Genomic DNA, 22,014 nt, shown 5'->3' with positions numbered 1-22,014 from the left:
GACAGTTTTTGCAATTGTGACTGTGGAAGGGATGGCATTAGGCAAAGAAGGAACACGAGAGGAACATAACAGGGTAAAAAGAGAGAAGAATTATGCATTAAGTGTTCAGAGTTAGAGGCACTGGGAGGCCACTCTCTTGGATGGATGACAGGCAGTTAGTCCAAATTATTTAGATTCACCCACTAGTATGTTAGTCATTAGTTCTGATATAAACTATACAACAAATTGCAAGTAACCCAGTATGTCTGTGAAGCATGACTGGTGATGTTGGAGACAGGGCTCATTTGGTTTATTTGTGCACCTTGTCCTTGTACCCCCGTTATCCACCCACTGCTTAAATGCTCCCAGGACTGTCTTGGCATCCAGCAGGGCAGGACGTCCACAAGAAGTTTGCTATCTAAAGGGGATAAATGAAAACATGTCTGGGGCTGGGGATTTAGCTCAGTGGTTCCGGCGCCTGCCTCGCAAGCGCAAGGACCCGAGTTCAATCCCTGACACCAAAAAAAACAAAGAAAACATGTTTTCCTTCAATGTCAAGTGGAAACTAGTGGCTAAACAGTTAACTTTTCATTTACAATCTATTTAGTAAATCAGCTATTTTCTTGGGCAATCTTCTAAGACTGACATACTTTTCAGGTCTCCAGGGTTCTCCTGCATATAGTGGAGGCTCTATAAGGAAGTCGCTAGACAAGGAGCATTTTTCCCTTTGTCAGCAATTGAACATAGTAAGTAATAGCCTTAATGAGTCCTTAATGAGCAAAGTTACTTTCCAAGTGATCTCTGGAGGCTCGGGGGCTTATAAAATGGCTTTAGAATCCATGGTGATTTTGGTAGTAAACAGCTTGAGAGGGGTCTTTTGACAAAAATGGGGTTGACTAAAATTTTCAACCAAAACTGAAATGCAAGCTAGCACAGCAGTGCATAGATGTCTCCAGAGGCACTAGCTTTAAGGATCGGAGTGGGAGATGCCCTTAGCAGAATGAGTCAGAGGGAGGAGCAGGGGATGTCAAGAAGGATGGACATCAGAAGGACAGAAAACGGAGAACAAACAGCAAAGAAGGCAGTGTACAGATTGCAAGAATGCATATAAACAGCGCTGAAGAAATGGGAGGAGGAATGATATGGAGAATTCAAGTAACACAGCTGTCCTATTCAAAAGTTCAAAGTTTAGAGTTTTGGAAGATCACTTCACTGCCTCTGAATTTTAAAGAATCAAAAGGTGGGCTCTCTAGCATAGCTGGACCCAAATTACAACTTTTAAGAACAATAGCTCCTAACTCTAGCAGTTATAAAAAGGACACTCAGGAATAAAGAATAATTACTTTCCATTAAAAAAAAAGGTTTTTTGGAGGGGAGGGATGATGTTAAATCTGGTATAAGGTACTCGGTGACTAAGATGACGTAAGCCAAAAGGACTATGTAAAGGGCTTGACCCAAATCATTTTCATGCCATGTATGAGAATACTGCTTCATTAAGCTTATCTCACTAAATTGGGACCATTGAAAATCTTTGGGGGAGGAGAATTAGTTTTTCTTTTAATGAAATGAATAAACCCCCAGGGCTACTACTTGGCTATCTAGAGTTGCTTCCTGATTTTGCATTTCCTGTAAAAAACAAATCACTTCAGCAATAATGAGCTGTTTTCCCAACTCAGGTTTGGCTCAGATTTTGAAAGTCTCAAGTTTACATCAAAGAAAACCACTGTAACATCCTAATGTAAGGTGCAATTCTCTTTGACTAGTGGATGGATTCTTTTACAACAATAACCTTTTGTTAAGGATTTGTTTTAAACAGTCTGCAGTCAGAAGATAACAGAAAATAACACTTGTACTCTCTCTATTTTCTTCTCTTCCTAAAGTTACTTTTTCCACATTAACATAAAAAGGCAAACTTCAAACTTACTAGGTTACCAAGCCTTTTTTCCTTGCCCACACACTCTCTCTTGATGCCAAGCCCAGGCCACCGTCACAGGCAGTCAGGTCCTGCGTGCAGCACCTCAGGCCTCTCCTTCCAGGCCACACAGCCTCACCCGGCCTTCTCTGAGGCACACAGGGTCTGTGGCTCCCCATTATCAGCCACCGTGTCCTTCCTCTCTCCCGTTCCCCACCCTTGCACCTGCTCTTACAGAACGCACAGTTGTATTACTTGCTGCTTTTCTTTCCTTTAAATAATATAGTGTATTGGGTATAGATTTTTGTTATCTTCAATGCTTTCTTTTTTCACTTTACTTGACAGTAAAATACTGTGCCCCAATTCAACTCTCAGGGCCAGACCACTCCATCTCGAAACTGTCAGCTTGGATGATCCTACAACCACATTTACTAAGTAGCAGTTCTCCGGGGAAGCTCATTTCTTCCATGAAAGCATCACAGATTTACAGCTATGTGCTTATATTTATTATTTCAAACATCACAATTCCTTGAACATCATAACAAAAATGCTGCCTTATGGCATGCTGGTTTACGGGTATGTATATTTCTGCTAGCGCTGCCCGGGACCGAAAGCCTTCCTGAGTTTTATCTCATCACAACATCATCAGATAATGAATAATAGATTGTGCCTCGGGAATTAGGTCCTCAAAAAATCCATCTTTTCATTAATATCAGCTCCAAACATTTTCCATGAAGTAATGAAATGTGACAATTAGTTCTTTCCAAACACAAATATCCAATATCATACCTCAGGTAATAATCAAGTAGTTAAAAGCTAGGCTATAATTTAAGTAAAAAATGTTCTGTCATTCTTTGAGTAAGAAAAATGCCTGCTGAGGTCTGGGGATTTAGCTCAGTGGTTCTGCTGCCTGCCTTGCAAGCGGAAGGACCCGAGTGACCCCTGGTACCAAAAAATTAAAAAAAATAAAAAAAGAAAAATACCTGCTATATGCCACTGGTCTCTTAGGCACAGCACACTCCTCTTAAGAAAAATGCCAAATTACATCAGATGTGGTGGTGCACATTTGTAATCTCAGCACACTGGGAGGCTGAAGCAGGAGGATCACAAGTTGGAGTCCAGCCTAAGCAATTTAGTGATTTAAAGAGATCCTATCTCAAAATTTTAAAAAAGGGCTGAGCATATAGCTCAGTGGGAAGGCCCTGGGTTAAATCTCCAGTAGTGCCCCCCCAAAGAAAGCTAATAATTTATCACTCACTTATGTATACATCCTTTTTAGGCTTCTTTCAAATATTCACACAAGCCTATGACAAGAGCAGGGTCTGGCCAGGTTAATGACACTAAATTTTATTTCAAGGGCAAGAGGACACTAGGCAACACATATGTCAGATCTGTGGTTTAAAAAACTGGTTCCAGAAGAGGACTATATCTATATAGACCAGGTGCTGAGAGCAAGTCCCAAGGCTACTGAAATGGTCCAGGCAAGGATGGATGCTGCACAAGCTGAATGGATGGGATGAGGACTGGATGGAAGGAGATACAATTAAGAGAGGTTTAGGAAGTAAAAATGGCAGGGCTTAGAATCATCCTAAGGAGGGAGAGAGGAGTCTGGAGGTTGACAAAGACAAAAGGACAAGGAATTTACACAATCTCAGGAGTTAAATAATCCTGCTTAGAAATCACTACTCATAGAATAAACTATGTGGAAGGAACAGACCTAACCTATTTCCAGTGGTATGGAATTATCATTGATCAGCTGCTTGTAGCATGACATAAATGTTACCAAAGTTCCAGACCCTGACCTATTCCTACTACCATTTGGGGAGAAAGCTTGAGATATTAGCCAATATTCTGGAGGAAATATTGGAAGTCAGATCTATACTTTATAAATCATGGTTTAAAAATTCTTCTTAAAACAATTAATAAGCCTATAGATTAACAGCTGTGCTGTTCCTAGATTTTACTTTTAGGGAAAGTCTTGTGGAAGCGCTAAGAGCCTTTCATTGGAAAATGACTGAAATATAAATCAGGCAATGCATACCTTTAGTGTGTGGGAGGAACCTGGAACCTGGCTTCTCCCGGATCCCAGTCTTAGCTGAGACAGATTTCCTACCTCTCGATGCCTTCTGTACTAACTTGAGCTTTGGATTTGGAAGCACCAAATCTCAGTTGGTCAAGAGCTGTGCTGTCCAACACAGCAGCCACTGACTAGGTGTGGTTACTGAGCATTTGAGAGATCTGTCAGACTTGAGGCTAGTGCTGTACATGTGACACACATGGATGGCTACAGAGACAAAGAATGCGAAATGTCTTAACAATGTCTTTTTATGATGATTACAACTTGAAGTGATATTTTGGGAATGGGATAAATAAAATATATTATTAAAACTAATTCACTTATACCTTTCTGTTTATAAGGGAACCACTAGAAAATTTAAAATTATACATACTTCCCACCGTATTTCTCTCAGACAGTGCTGCTCGAGACTATCTGATTTCAAACCACTGTCAACTCCAGGCTGCCAAGAGAAAGACAAAAGCTCCTATTTTTTCTACCACTATTTAAAACAGTTTCTACACTAGCCCTGTCTCTTTTGGGGAAGGGGGAGCTGGGAGAGACATGCTGAAAGCTAAAAAAGGTCTATATCCTTTTCTACATCAGCTTGGAAGATCAAGTAGGAAAGTTAGCCAGTTGCTTTTCTACTATGTAACAATGACTGCCAAGTTTTCATAAGGAATATGAGAGTTCTATCTTAACTGGATCTAGAAGATTTTACCTCCTCTTGTTCCTGTACCTTGAATGATTAATTTTTCCACTAATTAGAATACCTTTCACAAGTAACAGCAACCCAACTTACAAAAAAAATTGAAATGGTAATTTGTTTGTGGCTATCAAAGAGTTCAGTGATGGCTCTACTTTCAAGCAAAGCTGGATCCAGGGGCACACTCAGTGTTGTCAGCTCTCAAGGGCTTTCCTCTGTGCTCGGTTCATCTTCACATGTGGAACCCCCGGCAGCTTCCCACTTCATAACACAACCCTGGCAGCAGAAGAGCACCCTGCATCCTTGACTTGGCTCTGAGGAGCCCAGCATACAGCACCACACCCATTCCTGAATTAATTGCTGCAGTCAATGAGCTGTGAGGCCTGGTTGAACAGTCCCAGGCAGCAGATCCACATCTCAGAGGTGGAGCAGAGTAGACCCAGTACTATGAATGCACATTCTGAGACCAGGGGAGGGACTTGGGGGCTATGACCAGAAAAAGGGGAAGTGGATGCAGGGCAAGCATCACAAGATGTTGCTACACTCTGCACACCATGTGACTGAGTGAAGAAGGTGAGGTTTGCCCTCAAGAGTACACTGGGAAGCGTCTGCATGTAAATATGCCTCTTTTCAGTTTGTATCCTTTATCAAAATCAGGTTACAGTCATTTATAAACACACAAATAACACATATACGTACATACAAACATATAGAATCAAGGTACACACACAACCACAAACACAGGCAGCCAAGATCTCTATCTTCCTGCATTTAGCCAAAGGAAGGCTAACTACTTAAGACAGCAGTCAACCAAAAGCATCCAACTTCCACAATGAACACGTCAACATTTTACGGTGGCCCTAGCAAAAGTAGCAGTGACTGAAAATCTTAAAGCATATTCACTAAATTTGCCCTTAGATACTATAAACAATGGGTCTGCACCATGACTGATACAAATCATAAAATCCTGGTTGTGATCGTTTTTCTCCCTTGTCATCTAACCCACCCTGGTTGTATTTTCTTGTATACATCTTTGATTCAGTGGCCTTTCTCAGCACCTCTGTTCTCAAATAGAGCAAACCGACAGACCCCTGCCATTGCTGGGGTGGGGTGGGGACCACAGCAATGGTGAGCCACCGTCAGAGGTCACCTCACTCTGCAGATGTTGGCGAGGAAGACCGCATGCGTTCTGAGAGGGGCCCCCACACACGTTTCCACATGTTGTGAGAAAGGAAAAGTTCAAAACCACATCAAACATAGTCTCTGGCCATGGAGCGTAAATATTTCAAACAAACAAAATCAGCACGCAAAGTGTACTTTAATTTGCTGACAGATATTTTAAAAATTAACATCAGAATGAATGACAAATGGCAATACCACAACAAAACATCCAACTAAAGAGAAGAATTACAATCAAAGCTGCCTGGCCTCTATTTAACACGGGGCACCCTTGAAATGAGAGACCAGAGTAAAATAAATTGCCAAAAAGGAAAGAACTGTGTACGGAAGGAGGGGGTACCAGGTCTCCCCATATTAGGGCTTTCTATAACTTTAAAACAATCCTGGTGTTTGCAACTTGCTTTCTTGCACAGAAGACTAGGCCCTTTGCTAGATACTCTGGCTCAAACCTGAAGTCTGTTTATGCTTTCTACCTTGACATTCATGTGTTGAACATTTGATTATATTGTAGGCTAAGTTGCTTCACACAAAATTGAATAAAAGCACTTTTTTTTTGCATGTTGGGGATCAAACCCAGGGCCTAGTCCATGCTAGCCCAGTGCCCTACCACTGAGCTACACCCTAGTCTTATAAAAGCTAAATTTTAATGATTGACATTTATTGGACAACTGGTTCACTACCCCTGTGGGTGTCTTTCATAGGGAAAAAGTGTGGAGATCGATCCCCTGGAATCCAATGAACTTGAGGGGAAATCCCAGCTCCTCTACTCCCAGCCTGACCATGGAACTAATCAATTCTCTTTAAGCCTTAGCCCTTATATAGGTGCCAATGCCTGAACGAGCTGATGTTTAACCCATTACTCATGTGATTGCAGACATACAGTATATGAATGCATACAGTTGGTACTTCATATTTGCAGGTTCTACATCTGTGGAATCAATCAAAGGCAGATAAAAATGTTAAAAAATAATTGCATCTGTACTGAACATGTACAGCCTTTTAAAATTGTCATTATTCCTTAAACAATATACTGTAACAACTATTTCTATAACATTTACATTGTATTGGCTATTATAAAAAATCTGGACATGATTTAAAGTATGCAGGAGGGTGTGGATAGGTTTTGCTTTATTTTATTTTTGTGTACTGCTAGGGACAGAAACTAGGACCTTGTGCATCTTAGGAAAGTAATTTCACCACTGAGCTACACGCCCAGCCCTGTTCATGGGTTTTAGGCAAACATCACTCCACTTAATATAAGGAACAAGAATGTCCTGGGATACTGGTATTTGTGGGGGACCCTGGAGCCAGTCTCTACCATGATATGACTATACTTTGTCTGAAAAATAGAATTGTTCAATAAACATTACCTATTGTTATTCACGTCTTATTTTCTTGAGTTTCCTTATCTTCCAAAGTCATATACTATTGACTTCACCTACTTGACAAAAATTGAAGTTCAGATTCACACAAGTATGGATATTACAAACAACATACTTAGCTTTGTAAACATCTCAGGCATGGGTTATTTAACTCACATCCCACTTTTGGGGTTAGGAAAAATGTCTGACTTGGTTACTTTAATCTGGACTAACACTGTGGCTCTTGCAGGCCTCACAGAAAGGCAATCAGATAAAGGGATTATTGCCTATGGGAAGATCTAAAACCACTTTCAGAAGCTTCTCTATATATACATATATTCTTCCCCTTCATTTCTGAACCAGGAGAAAAACAAAAACAACTTGGCATTCCATGTAACAGCTGGGAGCCATTTTCTGACAGTACATTCTCCACAGTGCGTTCTCTACGGTAAAGTAAGCTGGATAGATCTCTGAATTTTTTTTTTTTAATTTTAGAGTTCACATATTCATAGGCCTGGAAGAACCCATTTAGATAGCTCTGGTTAAATTAACTTTGTGATTTTCCTTTTTATTATGAATGAAGATTTTTTTTTGTTATTAATTAATTTCTTTTTGGTTTTAGTGGTTACCTCCCATAAGGATTGGTGTGGGAGCCTTCCAAGAAGGCAAAGGTACCCACCTGAGGTACCTGGGATGATCAGAGTACATGGGAAACTACGATGCCAGTGTCCTCCCAATGTTACCTGTACCGCTATTGTTTTTTCAGATAACAACATTATCCAAAAACATAGCATATTCCTTCTTATTATTCTACAAAATGTACAAGGTTAAAACCTAAAATGCAAACTAGATGTCAACAAATACTTTGGCCAAGTTCAATGCTCATGAAAACTACAAAGATGCTAGGATGTTGCTTCAAACTAAGAGTAAGTCTCTATTCAGACTTCCTGTTTCCTGAGGCTAACTGCCACTCACTAGCTGGGCATCAGGCTTCTAAATGAATGGCATTGGAGGAAAGAAAACAGGACTGATTCTCTTCACTATTTCACGTTAAAGAGAACACCAATAAACTTCAGATATTCTCATTAGATATTTCTGGGATGTTACTACCTCACATACTAATAATTGTTCTGCTAATGTAATTCTTTTTTTAAATTTTCCATTAAGTTTATTGGTACATTTCAGGTATAAAATACAGTTAAATTCATCATTAGGATCTTGTACCTATACATGATATATCTTGGTTCTTATTTTTTTCCCCTTCCCCTGCCCTCCCTTCAGCCCCTCCACCCTTCCCTATTTGCAAATACTTTGTTTCCGTTTTTTTCCTTTTCTCATATTTTTCTTTTCCCTTTTTTCCTTTCCCCTTCACCTCCCACTTTCCCTGCTCCTTTAGACCTTTTCTTCCTATTACACAATGTAAATTATGCATTTTTAAAATCATAATTATCAAGATCTAGAAGACATTACCACAGATTTTACAGAATTTAAAAGGATATAGAAAGCATATTACAAAAATCTTTTTTGAAATAAATTTGACAACTTCTCAGAAGTACCTTGGAAGACAAATTAGTGAAACTAACTCTGGAGGAAATATAAAATTTCAATAGCACCTATTAAAGAAAGTATATCCCTAGCTTGAAAACCTACCTATATGACAACAACAGGCTCATACACATTTTAACTGATAAATTATATCAAGCATTTAAAGCAGAAAAAAGAAGGAACACTTCTCCCCTCACTTTAGGAAATCAACATTGTGCTAATCCCAAAACTGGATAAAGATAATAGAAGAAAAAAGTATGAACATAGATAGAAATTTGTTTAACAAAACAAACTATTAGAAGTCAGATCTGGCAGTATGTAGAGAGTAGTTTTATTATATGGATGGCTGTGTTGGTTCAGCATTGGAGGATCCACCCCCAAAAGTCATCATTTTAACAGAGGAAAGGAACAAGCCATATGATCCTGTCAGTAGTTGGAGAAAAAGTATTGGACTAAATTCTACAGCTGTTCATGGTAAAAAGCTATCAGGAGACTAGAAGTAGAACAGAACCTTCTCAACAGATCAAAGACATGTACTCCATACTTCCAGCAAAACCTCCTTATTTGAATGGAGAAGATACAATGCTTTCTCCTTAAGGTGGGGAACAAGGGCAGATATGCTTACTCTTTCTCTGTCCATTAAACTTTGAAACCTAGTCCAAACCAAAATAGTCTGGCAATAAAATGACACAATTAGGATAGGATTGGCAAGGTAGAAGTAAAATCTTTATATGTAAATGAAATGATCATCTACAGAGAAAATACTAAGAAATCTCTAGGAGCCCCTAGAACTTGTATTTGAGTTTAGCAGGATTAGAAAACACAAGGTATATATAAAAGTTCAGGTCTATGTATACTTGCTATAAATGAAGAACTGGATATTGAAATTTAAAAGTTATGTAGGAGTACAAAGGACCTAGAAAAGTAAAAAAGAAAAAAAGACATTTGGAAGACATTTAGTTCCAAATTTTAAGACTTCCTCTAAAGCTACAGTAATCAAGACAGTGTCGGTGTAAAGAAAGACATATAGATCATTGGAATAAAACAGAGAATCTAGAAATAGAACCACACATATATGGTCCACTGAGTTTTGAAAGATTATTTAACAGTAACATTTTATAGAACATAAACTCAATTCAAGAGCAGAGGAAAAGATAGTGTTTTCAGCAAATGGCATTAGAATACCTGGTATCCGTATATAAAAAATTAACCTCAACCCTTTATTTCCATACATAAAAATAACTTAAAAGGATCTACGAACCTAAATATGAAAGACTAAAACTATAAAACTTTAAGAAATTATAAGGGAAAATGTTTATAAATTTAGGGTAGGCAAGAATTTCCTAGGATATAAAAAACATGATGTATAAAAGAAAAAAGTGATAAATGAGATTCCATCAAAATTTAGAACTTTAAATGATATCGTTAAGAAAATGAAAAGTAGTACTTAAACAGACCATATTTATAATGCATATAACCTATGACCAGAATCTATAAAGAACTCTTACAGCTCATTAATAGACAACCCAATTAAAAAGTAGACACAAGAAGATGATAAATAGCCAGTACAGCACAAGGAAAGGTGTTCAACACTAGAATCAGAAAAACACTAATCAGTACAATAACACGACTGAATTATACACTCATTAGGGAGATGAAGTTAAAAGTTTTAAAAGAACAAATGTCAGCTCAGGTGTGAACCAGTTAGAACTTTCTAATACTGCTAATGTGAATGTAAAATGACAAAACCATTTTGGAAAACAATATAGAAATTTCTTGTATTACTGTTAAGAACCAACAGTCCTGGGGCTGGGGATTTAGCTCAGTGGTTTTGCCGCCTGCTGCGCAACTGCAAGGACCTGAGTTCAATCCCTGGTACCAAAAAAAAAAAAGAACCAACAGTCCTGTTCTTAGGTTTTAACTTGAGAGGAATGCAAATAGATGTTCACAATAGATTTGTACATACAAGTTGACTATCCCTTATCTGAAATTCTTGGGACCAGAGTGTTTCCGATTTTCACTTGAAATCCACTTGATCTGCAAAGACGATAGCTACTCCTGTTTTTTTTTTCAGTTTCCTGTCACATGGAGTATTGTTTTCCACCCTTTAACTTTCAGACTATTAGTTTCTTTTTGAATTAAATGTATTTCTTGTATGCAGCATATTGTTGGATCTTGCTTCCTGACCCATTCCGCCAGTTGATTTCTTTTGATTGGTGAATTGAGACCATTAACATTGATGGTTATAACTGATACATATTGACTTATCATTGTCCTGACTTTTTCTGTTTGTTGGATTCTCCCCCTTTGCTTTTAATTTCTTGTCACGCCTGCCGGATTCATTCTGCTGGGCTTCCCGGGGTTGTGATCCACGCTGTCTTTTCCTAGGATATTGTCTAAAATTTTTTGGAGTGCTGGCTTGGTATTCATGAAGTTCCTAAGATGCTCTTTGCAATGAAAGTATCTTATTTCTCCATCAATTTTGAAAGATAATTTTGTTGGAGGCTGTTTTCTTTTAGAGCTTGAAATACATCACTCCAAGCTCTTCTTGCCTTGAGGGTTTTCGTTGAGAAGTCTGCTGTGATTCTGATGGGCTTTCCTTTGTTTGTGATTTATTGCTTTTCTTAACTGCTTGTAGAATTTTGTTCTTCTGTTGAGTTTCTGGAATCTTAACAATTATATGCCTATGTGTAGATTTTTTCTGGTCAAGGCTATTTGGAGTCCTATATGCCTCACTTTTCTGTATGTCAAGTTCTTTTCCTCTGCTTGGGAAGTTTTCTATCATCAGTTCTGTGAACAGTATTTTTTATGTCATCTCCACTCTCTCCTGTTTCTTCATTGACTCCAATCAGTCTTATGTTATTCTTCTTTGCATTGTCTAGCAGCTGCTGGATTGATTTCTCGTGGTCCCTTACAACTTTAAAGAAATTTTTCTTTTCCTGGTCACTAATTGCAATCTTATCTTCTATATCTGAAATTCTGTCCTCACATTGGTTCATTCTGCTGCATGGACTTTCAATGGAGTTTTTAATCTCTTGGAAATCTGTTTGCATCTGTTTTAATGGATTCCATTTGTTTCCTATGTTGGGATTCCATCATGTTCCTCAGCTCCTCTTTTTTTACCTGTGTCCTCTTTAGATTTATTAATCATGTCTTGCACTATGGGTACAATCTCTGTTGTTACCTGAGAAATTATTTCTGATTTCATTTTTTCCAATCCTCTTTTGTTGCCAGTTCAAGGAGTCCAGGTGGTTGAGTATCACAATGTTCCATCTCATTTTCCTTTGGGGTTGTTTTAGGTGATCTGGAAGTCTGGTTTTGAAACTTGTTTATGTGTCTTCTCATTTCAATGGAGTGGGGGTGCTGCTGGTGCCCAAGCAGTTCACCTCCTCTGTGCTCGCAAGGGTGGTACGGCACCCCAGAAGCCTCCTCTTGTGTGCTGGGAGCAGCTCACCTCTTCTGCTAATGTAATTCTTTACCAATTCCTTACATCAACCTACAACTTTGAGTATAGCGAAATCATAATACAGTGTATGTTATGCTAAAGCCTTAAGCCTATTTTTTAAAAATCTTTTTATTTGGTTGACAGTACACTTGTGAAAATAAGGAAAACATCCCAAATGACTTTCGTACTTGGATGAAGGACTCTTTCCTTCACATAATCTACACACAAAAGCCAGGCATCACACAAAAGTTGTTCTTCGTGAGTCTGACCTGGGGTGCACGTCAAGGCAGGCTTCATTTGGAACCTCAGTGACTGCATGGAAGGCATTTTGTTTTTCTTTTTTCTTTTTGTCTTTCTGGTTTTTCATTTACATAAGCAGTAGAACTCTGAGGATGGTTTTCCTTTTGGTAGTTGAACAATTCTTGGGGTCTGTGCTAGCTTTCTACTACTGAACAAATGCCTGAGATAATCAACTTATAAAAACAAAAGGTGGTCCCAGGTTCAATCCCCGGTACAAAAAAAAAAAAAAGGTGTATTTTAGCTTACAGGTTTGGAAGTTCTAATTCAGTTGACCCTGTGGCTTTGGGCCTGTGGTGAGTCAGGATGGAGAGAGTGTGTGGTGGAACAAAACCATAGCCAGGAAACAAGAGAGAAAGAAGAAGGAGCTGGGGTCTTACAGTCCCCTTTAAGGGCATGCCCCCAATGACCTAAAGTCCTCCCATTAGCCTTACCTCTAAAAGGTTACACCACCAGAGGACATTTAACATCCAAACTACAGCAGAGTCAGTCTCAACCACATCATTCAGAAGAGAAAGGGTTTTCTTTGCTGGATTTTTTTTTTTGGAGCAAACAAACTTCTATCTCAGAAACCTCCAGCAAGGTCTCTTGGTATCCCCTTCAAACTTTTGAAGCACTAACTGCAGCAGAGGGTACAGAATCGAGCTTCTGCTGGAATTAGGAGAGGAAATAGCTACCCTACTGTGGTTGGCCTCTTGAACAAGCCAAGATACCTAAGTGAATACAAATTGGGCACCCCTGGGAAAGGGCTGTTGCTGGATGCTGGAGACAACCTACCATGCCCCACATCACAGACATTAAGCAGAAGACAAGTCCTGACTGATTTTAGGTGGAATCTCACCCTTATGCCTCCATCCTATGTGTTATGATGACACTGTGGAACTGTGGCTGAGCAAGGTGGCCATCCATATGGTCATTTTGTTGCCTTCTCAGCTTATCTCTAGGAGCACACGTCAGGCAGAAGCAAATGTCATTCGGACACACCTAGGGCTGTGATTAGACTGATTGTGAAAACCAGGGAAGACAATTTCTTGGGAAAAAGTTACTTTGCCTCAACAACAACAAAATGGCAGTCCTTTTCTGTTTTTGCTTTTAGTCCACTGGGACTTGCACTGAGTATTCACAAGCATGTATATAAAACTCAAAAGTACTCCTGTATTTAGGATAAAATAAAAGCCTGGCATATGCCAGAAACTAGCTGGGGCCTGGAGTTTGGCAATGGAGCCACAGTTAGCAGTTTGTAAGCTTTGAAGTGAAAGAGTTTTTTCTTCCCTTTTACTAGCAATGAAAAGAACTTTAAAGAAAAAGCACCACAGTTGGTGAGAAGCATTTTCCATGGTATGATGTAATGTCTTCAATGTAATTCGCTGTTTAGAAAACTAGCTGTGTTGAGATGCTCACCAGCAGTACCTGGCTGTGTTGTATACTAGCTCTGCCCATGAGAATTCAATCCATCATGGATGTTTTCAGTGGACCATCTTTTCCTATCACTATCACATCCAGCACAAGCTAGAACATAGCAACAGCATATTTCAGTATTTCTGAGAAGTGGTTTCCAAACTTTACAGGGAAGAATGGCCTGCGGATTTATTAAAATTCAGATGCTGAGACTCCATACCCAGAGATTTGGATTCAGTGTGTGTGTCTGCATGCACATATTTTTTTTTTTTTGGTGGGGGGAGATTACCTTACCAAATAACCCAGATGATTCAAATACAAGTAGTCAATGGACCTTTCTAAGAAACATCTCATCTAGAACTTTATAATGTTAAAATTTTTTGGCCAAAACAATTGGGAGTTGAAATCACAGCAACATTTCTGTGTATAAAGGTTCAAAAATCATTTGTCACTCCAGGAAAAATGAATGGCATGCTTGTTTACAATTTCTCCCAGCTTATCTCATTATTTCTTCACTTATATCTTCACTTCAATCCTTTGAGGGTAGATAATCTTATTCTGATTTTGGATTGAGAAATATCACAGGTTAAGTAATTTTCCCAAAGCTACGTGGCTCTAGCTGGGGCTTGAGCCCAAGTCTGACTTGGGAGCATAAGTTGAGTATGATGGCATCCCTCAGATACCCCTGAAGTCAGAAGCCCTGGGAAGTGCATTTTAAATAAAAAGAAGCACGTTTCCTGATCCACTTTTCAATCTAGTTTCCCTCAGCTCTGTAATTTAAAGCTCTATGTCAACAGGCCACTGTGGGGAAGTTGTGAACCAAAAGAACCTTGTTACTTTCCACTTTCAAGAGTTTGCACCATTAAGAAGATGCTTTATATAGTGTGGTTGTGCTACTGGGGGAAGAACCACACATGGTCCTTATGGAAAAATATCATCACCTCTTGTCTGTAGCTGAGGGTCTTAGCATTAACCAGGACATGAGCTGAATTTTTAATTTACTGTAGGCCTAAGTGTGGGCCTGGAAAAATGGAAAAACAGGGTATCCCTTAAGACTCTGTGAATATTGCATATTTTCAGGGGAGGAAGTATGCACATGACTTCTTTGATTTTAAAAACTTTGAATGTGACTTTCTGGCTTCTTTTCTGGTAGGGATTCACATATCATATCATGAGGTGCCCTAGGAAAAATAAAAACTCTTTGACAGTAGACAACAACTCTTTAATTCTATAGTCCTTCCTTTCACTTGCCCTTGAGGGAAAACCTGCATTCTGCCCCATGAGAAAAACTCCAAATATAATGGACTAGACAAAGAAATACTTAGCCACATTGGTTTAGGAAACCCCAGCAGAAACAATGCATCTTTTCAACAGTCTAAGATCTTATGAAGAGACAGAATGCATTGTGTGTCAAATCTATCTTTGGCTGTGGGGTGAGAATGCTGTTTGCAATTAGACCCTAGCTTAATTCTGGAATTTCAAAGAACCATGCTCATTTGCCAAAAATCTTTTGCATAGTCAGTTACACAAAACTGGTGATAAAAACTACCAGAAGCATTCTCAACATAGTAGTTTTTAAAAAGCAGTTTACCCTAGAACATTCCTCCTCACTCCTAAGCACCAACCAACCCAGAACCCAAGGGATAGAAAGAACTTTTTTTTTTTTTTTTTAATGGTACTGGGATTGAACCCAGTACCTGAGCTACATCCTAGCTATCCCCTCCCTTTTTAAGATATTGTTTTGAGCCAGGGTCTTGCTAGGTTTTTAAATTGCCCAGGCTTGGCTCAAACTTACAATCCTCCTGCCCAGGCTCCCAGAGTGCTGGGATCACAGGTGAGGCCGACCACACCTACTGGCATAAATTCAATAGTCTCCCCTACAAGAGTTGATTCCTTTTACTGAGCCTAGTTGCTATCTTTGTTTTGATGGTATTTAGTTCCTCCTGGGTTAGCAGAAAGCTTTTCTGAAATGTCAGGTTGGTCTTACCTGCCCGTTCTCCACACAAGTGATTCTTCCAAAATGTTAAAAAATATTTAATACCACCCTGCCATTTTCAAAGAAGAATCAACAAACTGTTGAATCAGAAGAGAGTGGCAAATAGCAGGAAAAATTGCTAAAGCTGGCTATGAGATGGAAGACACATGTTGTTTTCTCACACCCTTTCCCCACTCAGGGCTCCCCTATAGAGAAAGACTAGAAATGATAACCAGCTCTTTAACTGATAAAATCTGCATCCATCCTCTCATTCCATGCCTAATGAAAAAAATCTTAGTTTTACCTGGCTAAGTTGTGTTTTAAAACAACGTCATTTGCCTCCTGTTGAAACCAATCAAACAAAACAAGTTTTTATATGAAAGTGAAATGTATTTTAATATGATCACTTCTTTACTCTTGGATGGGGGGAAGGGCTCACTAAATTTCTGTTGTTTAAAAAACCCCACAAAGATGGTTAGGCAAAATCACTTAAGGACAGGGGTACAGTCTGAGTAATACATGGTGAGGCTCAATCATCTTGGAGGGCACTCACACAAACTAAGACGGCTATCACATCACCACACCATATAATCTCATGGCTCTGCCTCTAAGTGCATGCTGTCTGCTGTCTGAAATGTCATTATGCATGGCATGGCAGTATGTGAATGTCACCATTAAGCTGAGCCTTGGAACTACACAGACCTGCAAGCTTCTGTGACTGGTCCAGTGGTAAGGTGGGCATATTAGTGACTGCATGATAAGCTTATCCCTTGGTAGTGTGAAGGGATTGACAGTCAGCAACCAGCCTAATCCATGCATGTCAGAATCAGAGTTACTGAAGCAAATGTACACAGAGGGGGCTCACTAGAGCAGCATTGCTGAGGACACAGTGGGTCTTTCAAAGGAATGGCTTTGCCTGCCAGTCACACACCAACTGACCCCACCAAATCAGCTGTCACTTTCCAATTTAGAAATCTGTCCATAGCAATTGGCTGCAGCCCTGTTCTTTGTTCTGTAAAATTCTCCAAATAAAATTGAGGAGAACCACACTTTCTTAGAGGGAGACCACACCAAGCAGCTATTCTAAGCTTCCATGCCTTACTATATGGGCAGGGATATTTTCCATGGTTTGTTTTGTGGGGACAAATCACATTTCTTTTCAATAGAATTGATTTCTTTAAATTCACAAAATACCTTTGTTGAGAAATGCTCATTCTGCTACCCAACAATCTTGTGGGTTCATCTAATTAACGCCCTAAAATTTCCTCTGCCATTCCAGATTGGAAAAAGAATCGAAAGCACATTGTATTTGTCCTTTCTCCTTACAGAAAGCAAAGCTGTATCTGGGAACATGCAAGCCCACTCCTGCAAGACAGGGCTAGCCTGGTCAGCTCCCACATGCATGGATGTCCTGGATACTTTGGGGTATTAGCAAACTGATTCTCAGGTGAAACTACTAGAGAGCATGAATCAAGACTTGGGGAGGTCCAGGAATTGTGTTCAGTTCTGCACAGTTAGCCAGAGACAGCAACCAGGTGTGCTGTCTACAGCCTGTCCCTAATATATGTACTTTGTGGGCAGGAAAACAATGGAAATCCCTGACCCATAATTCTTTTCTTCCTACTTCTGGTTTGGTCCTCCAGCAACATAAGCATGCTCCCACAAGCACAGGTGGACAGATCGGTGCAAATACCCACCCTGCTGTGCACACACCTTGGCAGCAAATGAAACTGAGCCATAAGCAATGACAGTCTCATTGTTGACTGAGACCTACAGATGTATACACTGGCCTGTATTTGGGGAAGGGCATGGAAGTCCTGACTGGTGGGATTTTGGTGCTTTGAGAAGGAAACTCAGAGTCCTGGGAGCCAGAGAATGGACCTGAAATGGGGGCTGGCCCTGCACACTTTGGTGTTTCAGTTGGCAAAGAGGAACATGCTCAGCCAGGAAGGCCTAGTAAAGTAGAATCCCCCGAGAGCTCCAGGTTTGGGGCAATTCCTTAGTGGGGGCCTAAGGGTGTGGTGACCCTAGGATGAGGTCTTTGGAGTAGGCCTGGAGGTTCTGGGCCTGCACAGCTTTTGTGAACTGAAGAGTCTTGGATCACAGGGTGGCTGAGCTCCTTTCTTTCTACACCCAATACAGAGGATTGTATGATCCATGTTGTCATTGTTGGTGGTCCAATTTCAGACACTGGACAAAGATATTATAAAAGAAAATGCAGCAAATATTCAAATGAGCAGAAAGGCCTATAATTTTAGGCTTTCTAGTTCAAAGAATGAACAATGTGAGATTCTGGTTCATACACAATCTGATTAAGAGCTGTTTATCTTTCACAGGTGACAAATTACCAATGAGGCAATTAATCCTCAGTTAACATTGAATCTGTAATCCACATAATGACTGGATTATGAATGAGTCAAAACAGCTCTGATTTTCCAAGGGCCATAAACGGTACACATCATTTAATTAACACGTAACTTATAATGGAAAAGTGACCTGCTGGGAAAGCCAGAGAAGTTCAGCTGAGAATTTTCACAATACTTTAAAATTTCCAATGCCATTTTTGTGGACTGGACAACCACTTCCAGGTGCTTGGATTTGTTGACCTCCTGATAAGTTTTAATGGGAACAGGTGACAACAGCTTTTTCTGGAGTTCACTATTATAAGACTTGTAAAACCCACTCACTCACACATGTGCAGGCACAGTCGGTATCAGACACAGAGGCACACTCACAGTTCTCAGTACTGACCTGCCCTTTCATGTCTGGAGCAATGGGGATGGTGGGCCAGATGGTTGAGTAGACACCAAAAAACACAAGCCAGATCAGCATGCTTCCCCACACGGCCAGGTGACTGAACTGTGGAGGAAACAGATGCGTGATCAGGGCCGAGATCCACCTAAACTCTACCTGCTCAGAATCCCAGCGTCCAAGCTGTGGAAAGATTTCCTGATGGAAAGATTTCAGCCCCTAGCTATCGCAGAATTTTCTCTAATTTTCTTGCCTCTAAATTTTTGGCAATGAATTTGAGTACTTCGTGGCCCCAGACCATTCTGAAGGTCAAAGTTCTTCTGTGTCACAGCTAACCTTCCTCTGTGATTCAGGTCCTCGTTCCGGCAGGCCCTGCTCAGCTCCCTTCAAGGTTTGCTCTACCTTGGGGCTGTGTAAGGCAAGAGCACATGGCTCTAGTGAGTGAGTGTCAGAACAGACAATGAAAAAGATGCTTTCATTTATCACTTGGAGACTTTTATTTCTCTGTTCATTTGGCAAAGTCGTTTTTTAAAAACTGAAATGGATATTGCTCTTTTTAAGTCTTTAAAAATTTTATTAATGTATGTTAAAAGTGATATTCTAATTGTACATGTTAATAGGGTACAGTGTGGCTATTCCAGTGCATGTATACATTGTATAATGATAAGATCAGCCTACTAGCCATACTCATTATCACAAATATTTATAATCGAACTTTGACTTACGAACTCGTTTGCAAGGGCTGGTTATAACTCAAGTTGGTCAATTGAAGACTCAGGCTCCTCTGCACAGCCTTCAAAGTCCCCTGTATACAGGCAGATCTCAGTGTCCTTAGAGAGGCATTGGCCCGGGATTTTTCAAGCCCACACAGGAAAGGATGTTGTAATGTTCCTTCCAGAACTCTTTAAGCATTAAATCTGTATCTGAGACCATCTGGAAGCACAAGCAGCTGGCATTCGGGTTGTAACTCAAGACTTTGTTTGTAAGTAAAAACTAAAATTCTGGTCATAACCCAAGTTGTTCATATGTCAGGCCAATTATAACTTGAGGGTCCAGTGTATTGTTTCTTTGTGTTGGGGACATTCAAAACTTTTCTTCCAGTCACTTTGAAATATACAACTAATTATTGCTAACCATAGTTATTGTACTTACTATAGAACAACAGAAATTATTCCACCTATCCAACTGCACTCCTACACATTGGCTATTCCCTCCCTTTCCTTCTCTTTCCCTTATTCTTCCCAGGCTCTGGCAACGACTATTCTATTCTCTACTTCTTTGAGATAAATTTGGATATCATATTTTAATGCCTTTGTAAGTATCTACTGAATTGTTAATTTTTTCCTCCTTTGTGTTTTTTTTTTTTTGTGGGGGGTACCAGCGATCAAACTCAGGACCTTACATTTCTGAGGCAGGCGCTTTGCCACTGAGCTAAATCCCTGGCCCATCTCCTTTGTGTTCTTAATATGATAATCCTTGAGTTCTTCCTTTGTTTTATCAATTCATCACAATCCAATGCATTAGCAAGTTCTACTTTTTAAAAATACCTGCTTTAAAAAAAAATTACTTCCAGAATTTATTTACAATGCAACATTCCTGGCTAAGACACCATCATCTTTCACCTGGAATAATCGCCACTGATCTTCACAGATTCCCTGGTTCCACGCTGACCGCCCATACCCACCCATCTTCTTAGTAGAGCATGAGGTAAGTCTCTATGAAAAACAGTCAGGACTTGAAACTCAGAGACAAACATGAAGCATATGCTGTATCCCTCAAACCTTGGAAATATCAAAACACTTAAAATAGGGGACCGATAAAATAAAGGTGGAATATCTAGGAAACTTAATATTCTTTAATCCTGAACAAATTTTTTTTTTTGTAGAAGTACACTTTAAGGAATGGAAAATGTTCCTGATACATTTTTAGGGAAAAAAGATAATAAAACTATTCTATACTGCATCAACTTTAAAAAACGTACACATATGTACACACAGCAAAGGCTTAATAGTGTGTCTTAGTAGTAAAATTATATGAAAATACAAATTTTGTTTTTTGTCCTTCTGTATTTTCCACAAATATGTATAGGTGTGTGGGTGTGTATGGATAACAACGAGCACATACACTTGAAATGAGGAGACTCTCAATTGCTTTGAGCTATATTAGGTGACAAGTAAGTGAGACACCAGGAAATGCTGGATTATAAATTTGTTCTAGTAAAGATCAAAGTACAATTTTTACACACAAACTTTAAAATAAAGCAGTGAGATATTTTTTGTTGTTTTGCCAAGGCTTAAAAAGAAATCATAGCTTAAAAAATATCTATACTGGAAAGGGAAGCAATTCCAAAGAAAACTCACTTTAGTCCATGCTGTAGTCTCCAAACCAGCTTTCAGACAAACTGTAACCACAACATACTGTGAAAAGAAAGAGGAGTTTGGAAAAATATGTCATCCTTAGTGCATTAATTTCATTTTGCAAAAGCCCTGGCTCTCTGCTCCTAAGCTGGCTCCTTCATGGCCACCCTGCTTTCAAAGGAGTAACAAAAATGATCGAGTCTTGATAGATACATAGATCAATAACCCCACCTGAATGTAAATGCAATGTATTGAAAACACAAAGTAAAAAGGCAAACAAGCAAACAAAAAACCATATGAAAACAGGGTCATCTCTGTAGCTACATTTCTCAGGCTTATTTTAAGGGAATGAACAGGTAGGTTTATTTCCAGAAAAGCCCATTCTTGGCCAATTTGGGAGAAATCACTTTCCTAAATGCTCTTTACTTTTATAAGTGGATGGAAGTGTTCATTTTAAGAATGAGGAAATCTGCTAACCAGCTGTCCACAAACATGGACTCTGCATGATCTCTGATACACAATGATGTGAGCCCTGGACAGCCATTCTGAACTTTAAAGAATCTATAACATACACAGATTTAAAATAATTATAATGAGAAAGGTCTTACATAAAGGGACTGGATAAGTATAACCCTCACATCCGCCATTTAAGAGTGGCTCAATACAAAGAGATAAACTTACCGTGTAAACAATATTTCCAACAAACAAATAGTCTGTAGCATGACCACTGGACAAGGGAGTATCTGAAAAACAAAGAGGTGGGCCGGGCATTTAGCTCAGTGGTTTCGCCGCCTGCTGCGCAAGCGCAAGGACCCAAGTTCGATCCCCGGTACCAAAAACAAAAAAAACCCCAAAGAGGTTACTTTTAACTTCCAGGGGGCTGAGATAGCAATCTCTTTTATTCAGACTATAAAAGTGGAACTTTAGAAACATCTATCAAAATGGGAAGCATTTCAAAATTCCATTTTGTGTGATTCTAAAGATTCATTCTCTTTGCAACTTCACTTTTTCATTTTATATTCTCTTCCAATGAAGCAAACAAAATAAGGTTTC

The 22,014-nt window shown here is 39.4% G+C and overlaps 1 protein-coding gene across 12 annotated transcripts in view; it reads right to left on the bottom strand.

Moving 5' to 3' along the window:
* The window catches only part of Atp8a2 (ATPase phospholipid transporting 8A2), a 641,036-nt gene that overhangs the window by 135,401 nt on the left and 483,621 nt on the right, over positions 1-22,014 (bottom strand). For 5 of the 12 annotated variants that reach the window (XM_087199399.1, XM_087199396.1, XM_087199392.1 and 2 more), the window contains 3 exons: positions 21,643-21,704; positions 20,965-21,021; positions 18,605-18,712 (listed from right to left, as the gene is read on the bottom strand). In XM_087199399.1, coding sequence (XP_087055525.1) covers positions 18,605-18,712; positions 20,965-21,021; positions 21,643-21,704 — 227 coding nt within the window. Of the gene's footprint in view, positions 1-6,900; positions 7,271-8,500; positions 13,471-13,499; positions 18,044-18,604; positions 18,713-19,329; positions 19,538-20,964; positions 21,022-21,642; positions 21,705-22,014 lie in introns of those variants that run through there. The other 7 variants (XR_015446600.1, XR_015446601.1, XR_015446599.1 and 4 more) reach the window with 7 other exon arrangements.

The sequence above is a fragment of the Heterocephalus glaber genome, unplaced genomic scaffold (assembly GCF_053883595.1).
Source record: "Heterocephalus glaber isolate CG9 unplaced genomic scaffold, H.glaber_assembly_v1.0 deba00001719, whole genome shotgun sequence".
NCBI classification, from domain to species: Eukaryota; Metazoa; Chordata; class Mammalia; order Rodentia; family Bathyergidae; genus Heterocephalus; species Heterocephalus glaber.
The sequence above is the reverse complement of the archived record's forward strand: the minus strand, read 5'-3'. Positions and strand labels throughout refer to the sequence as shown.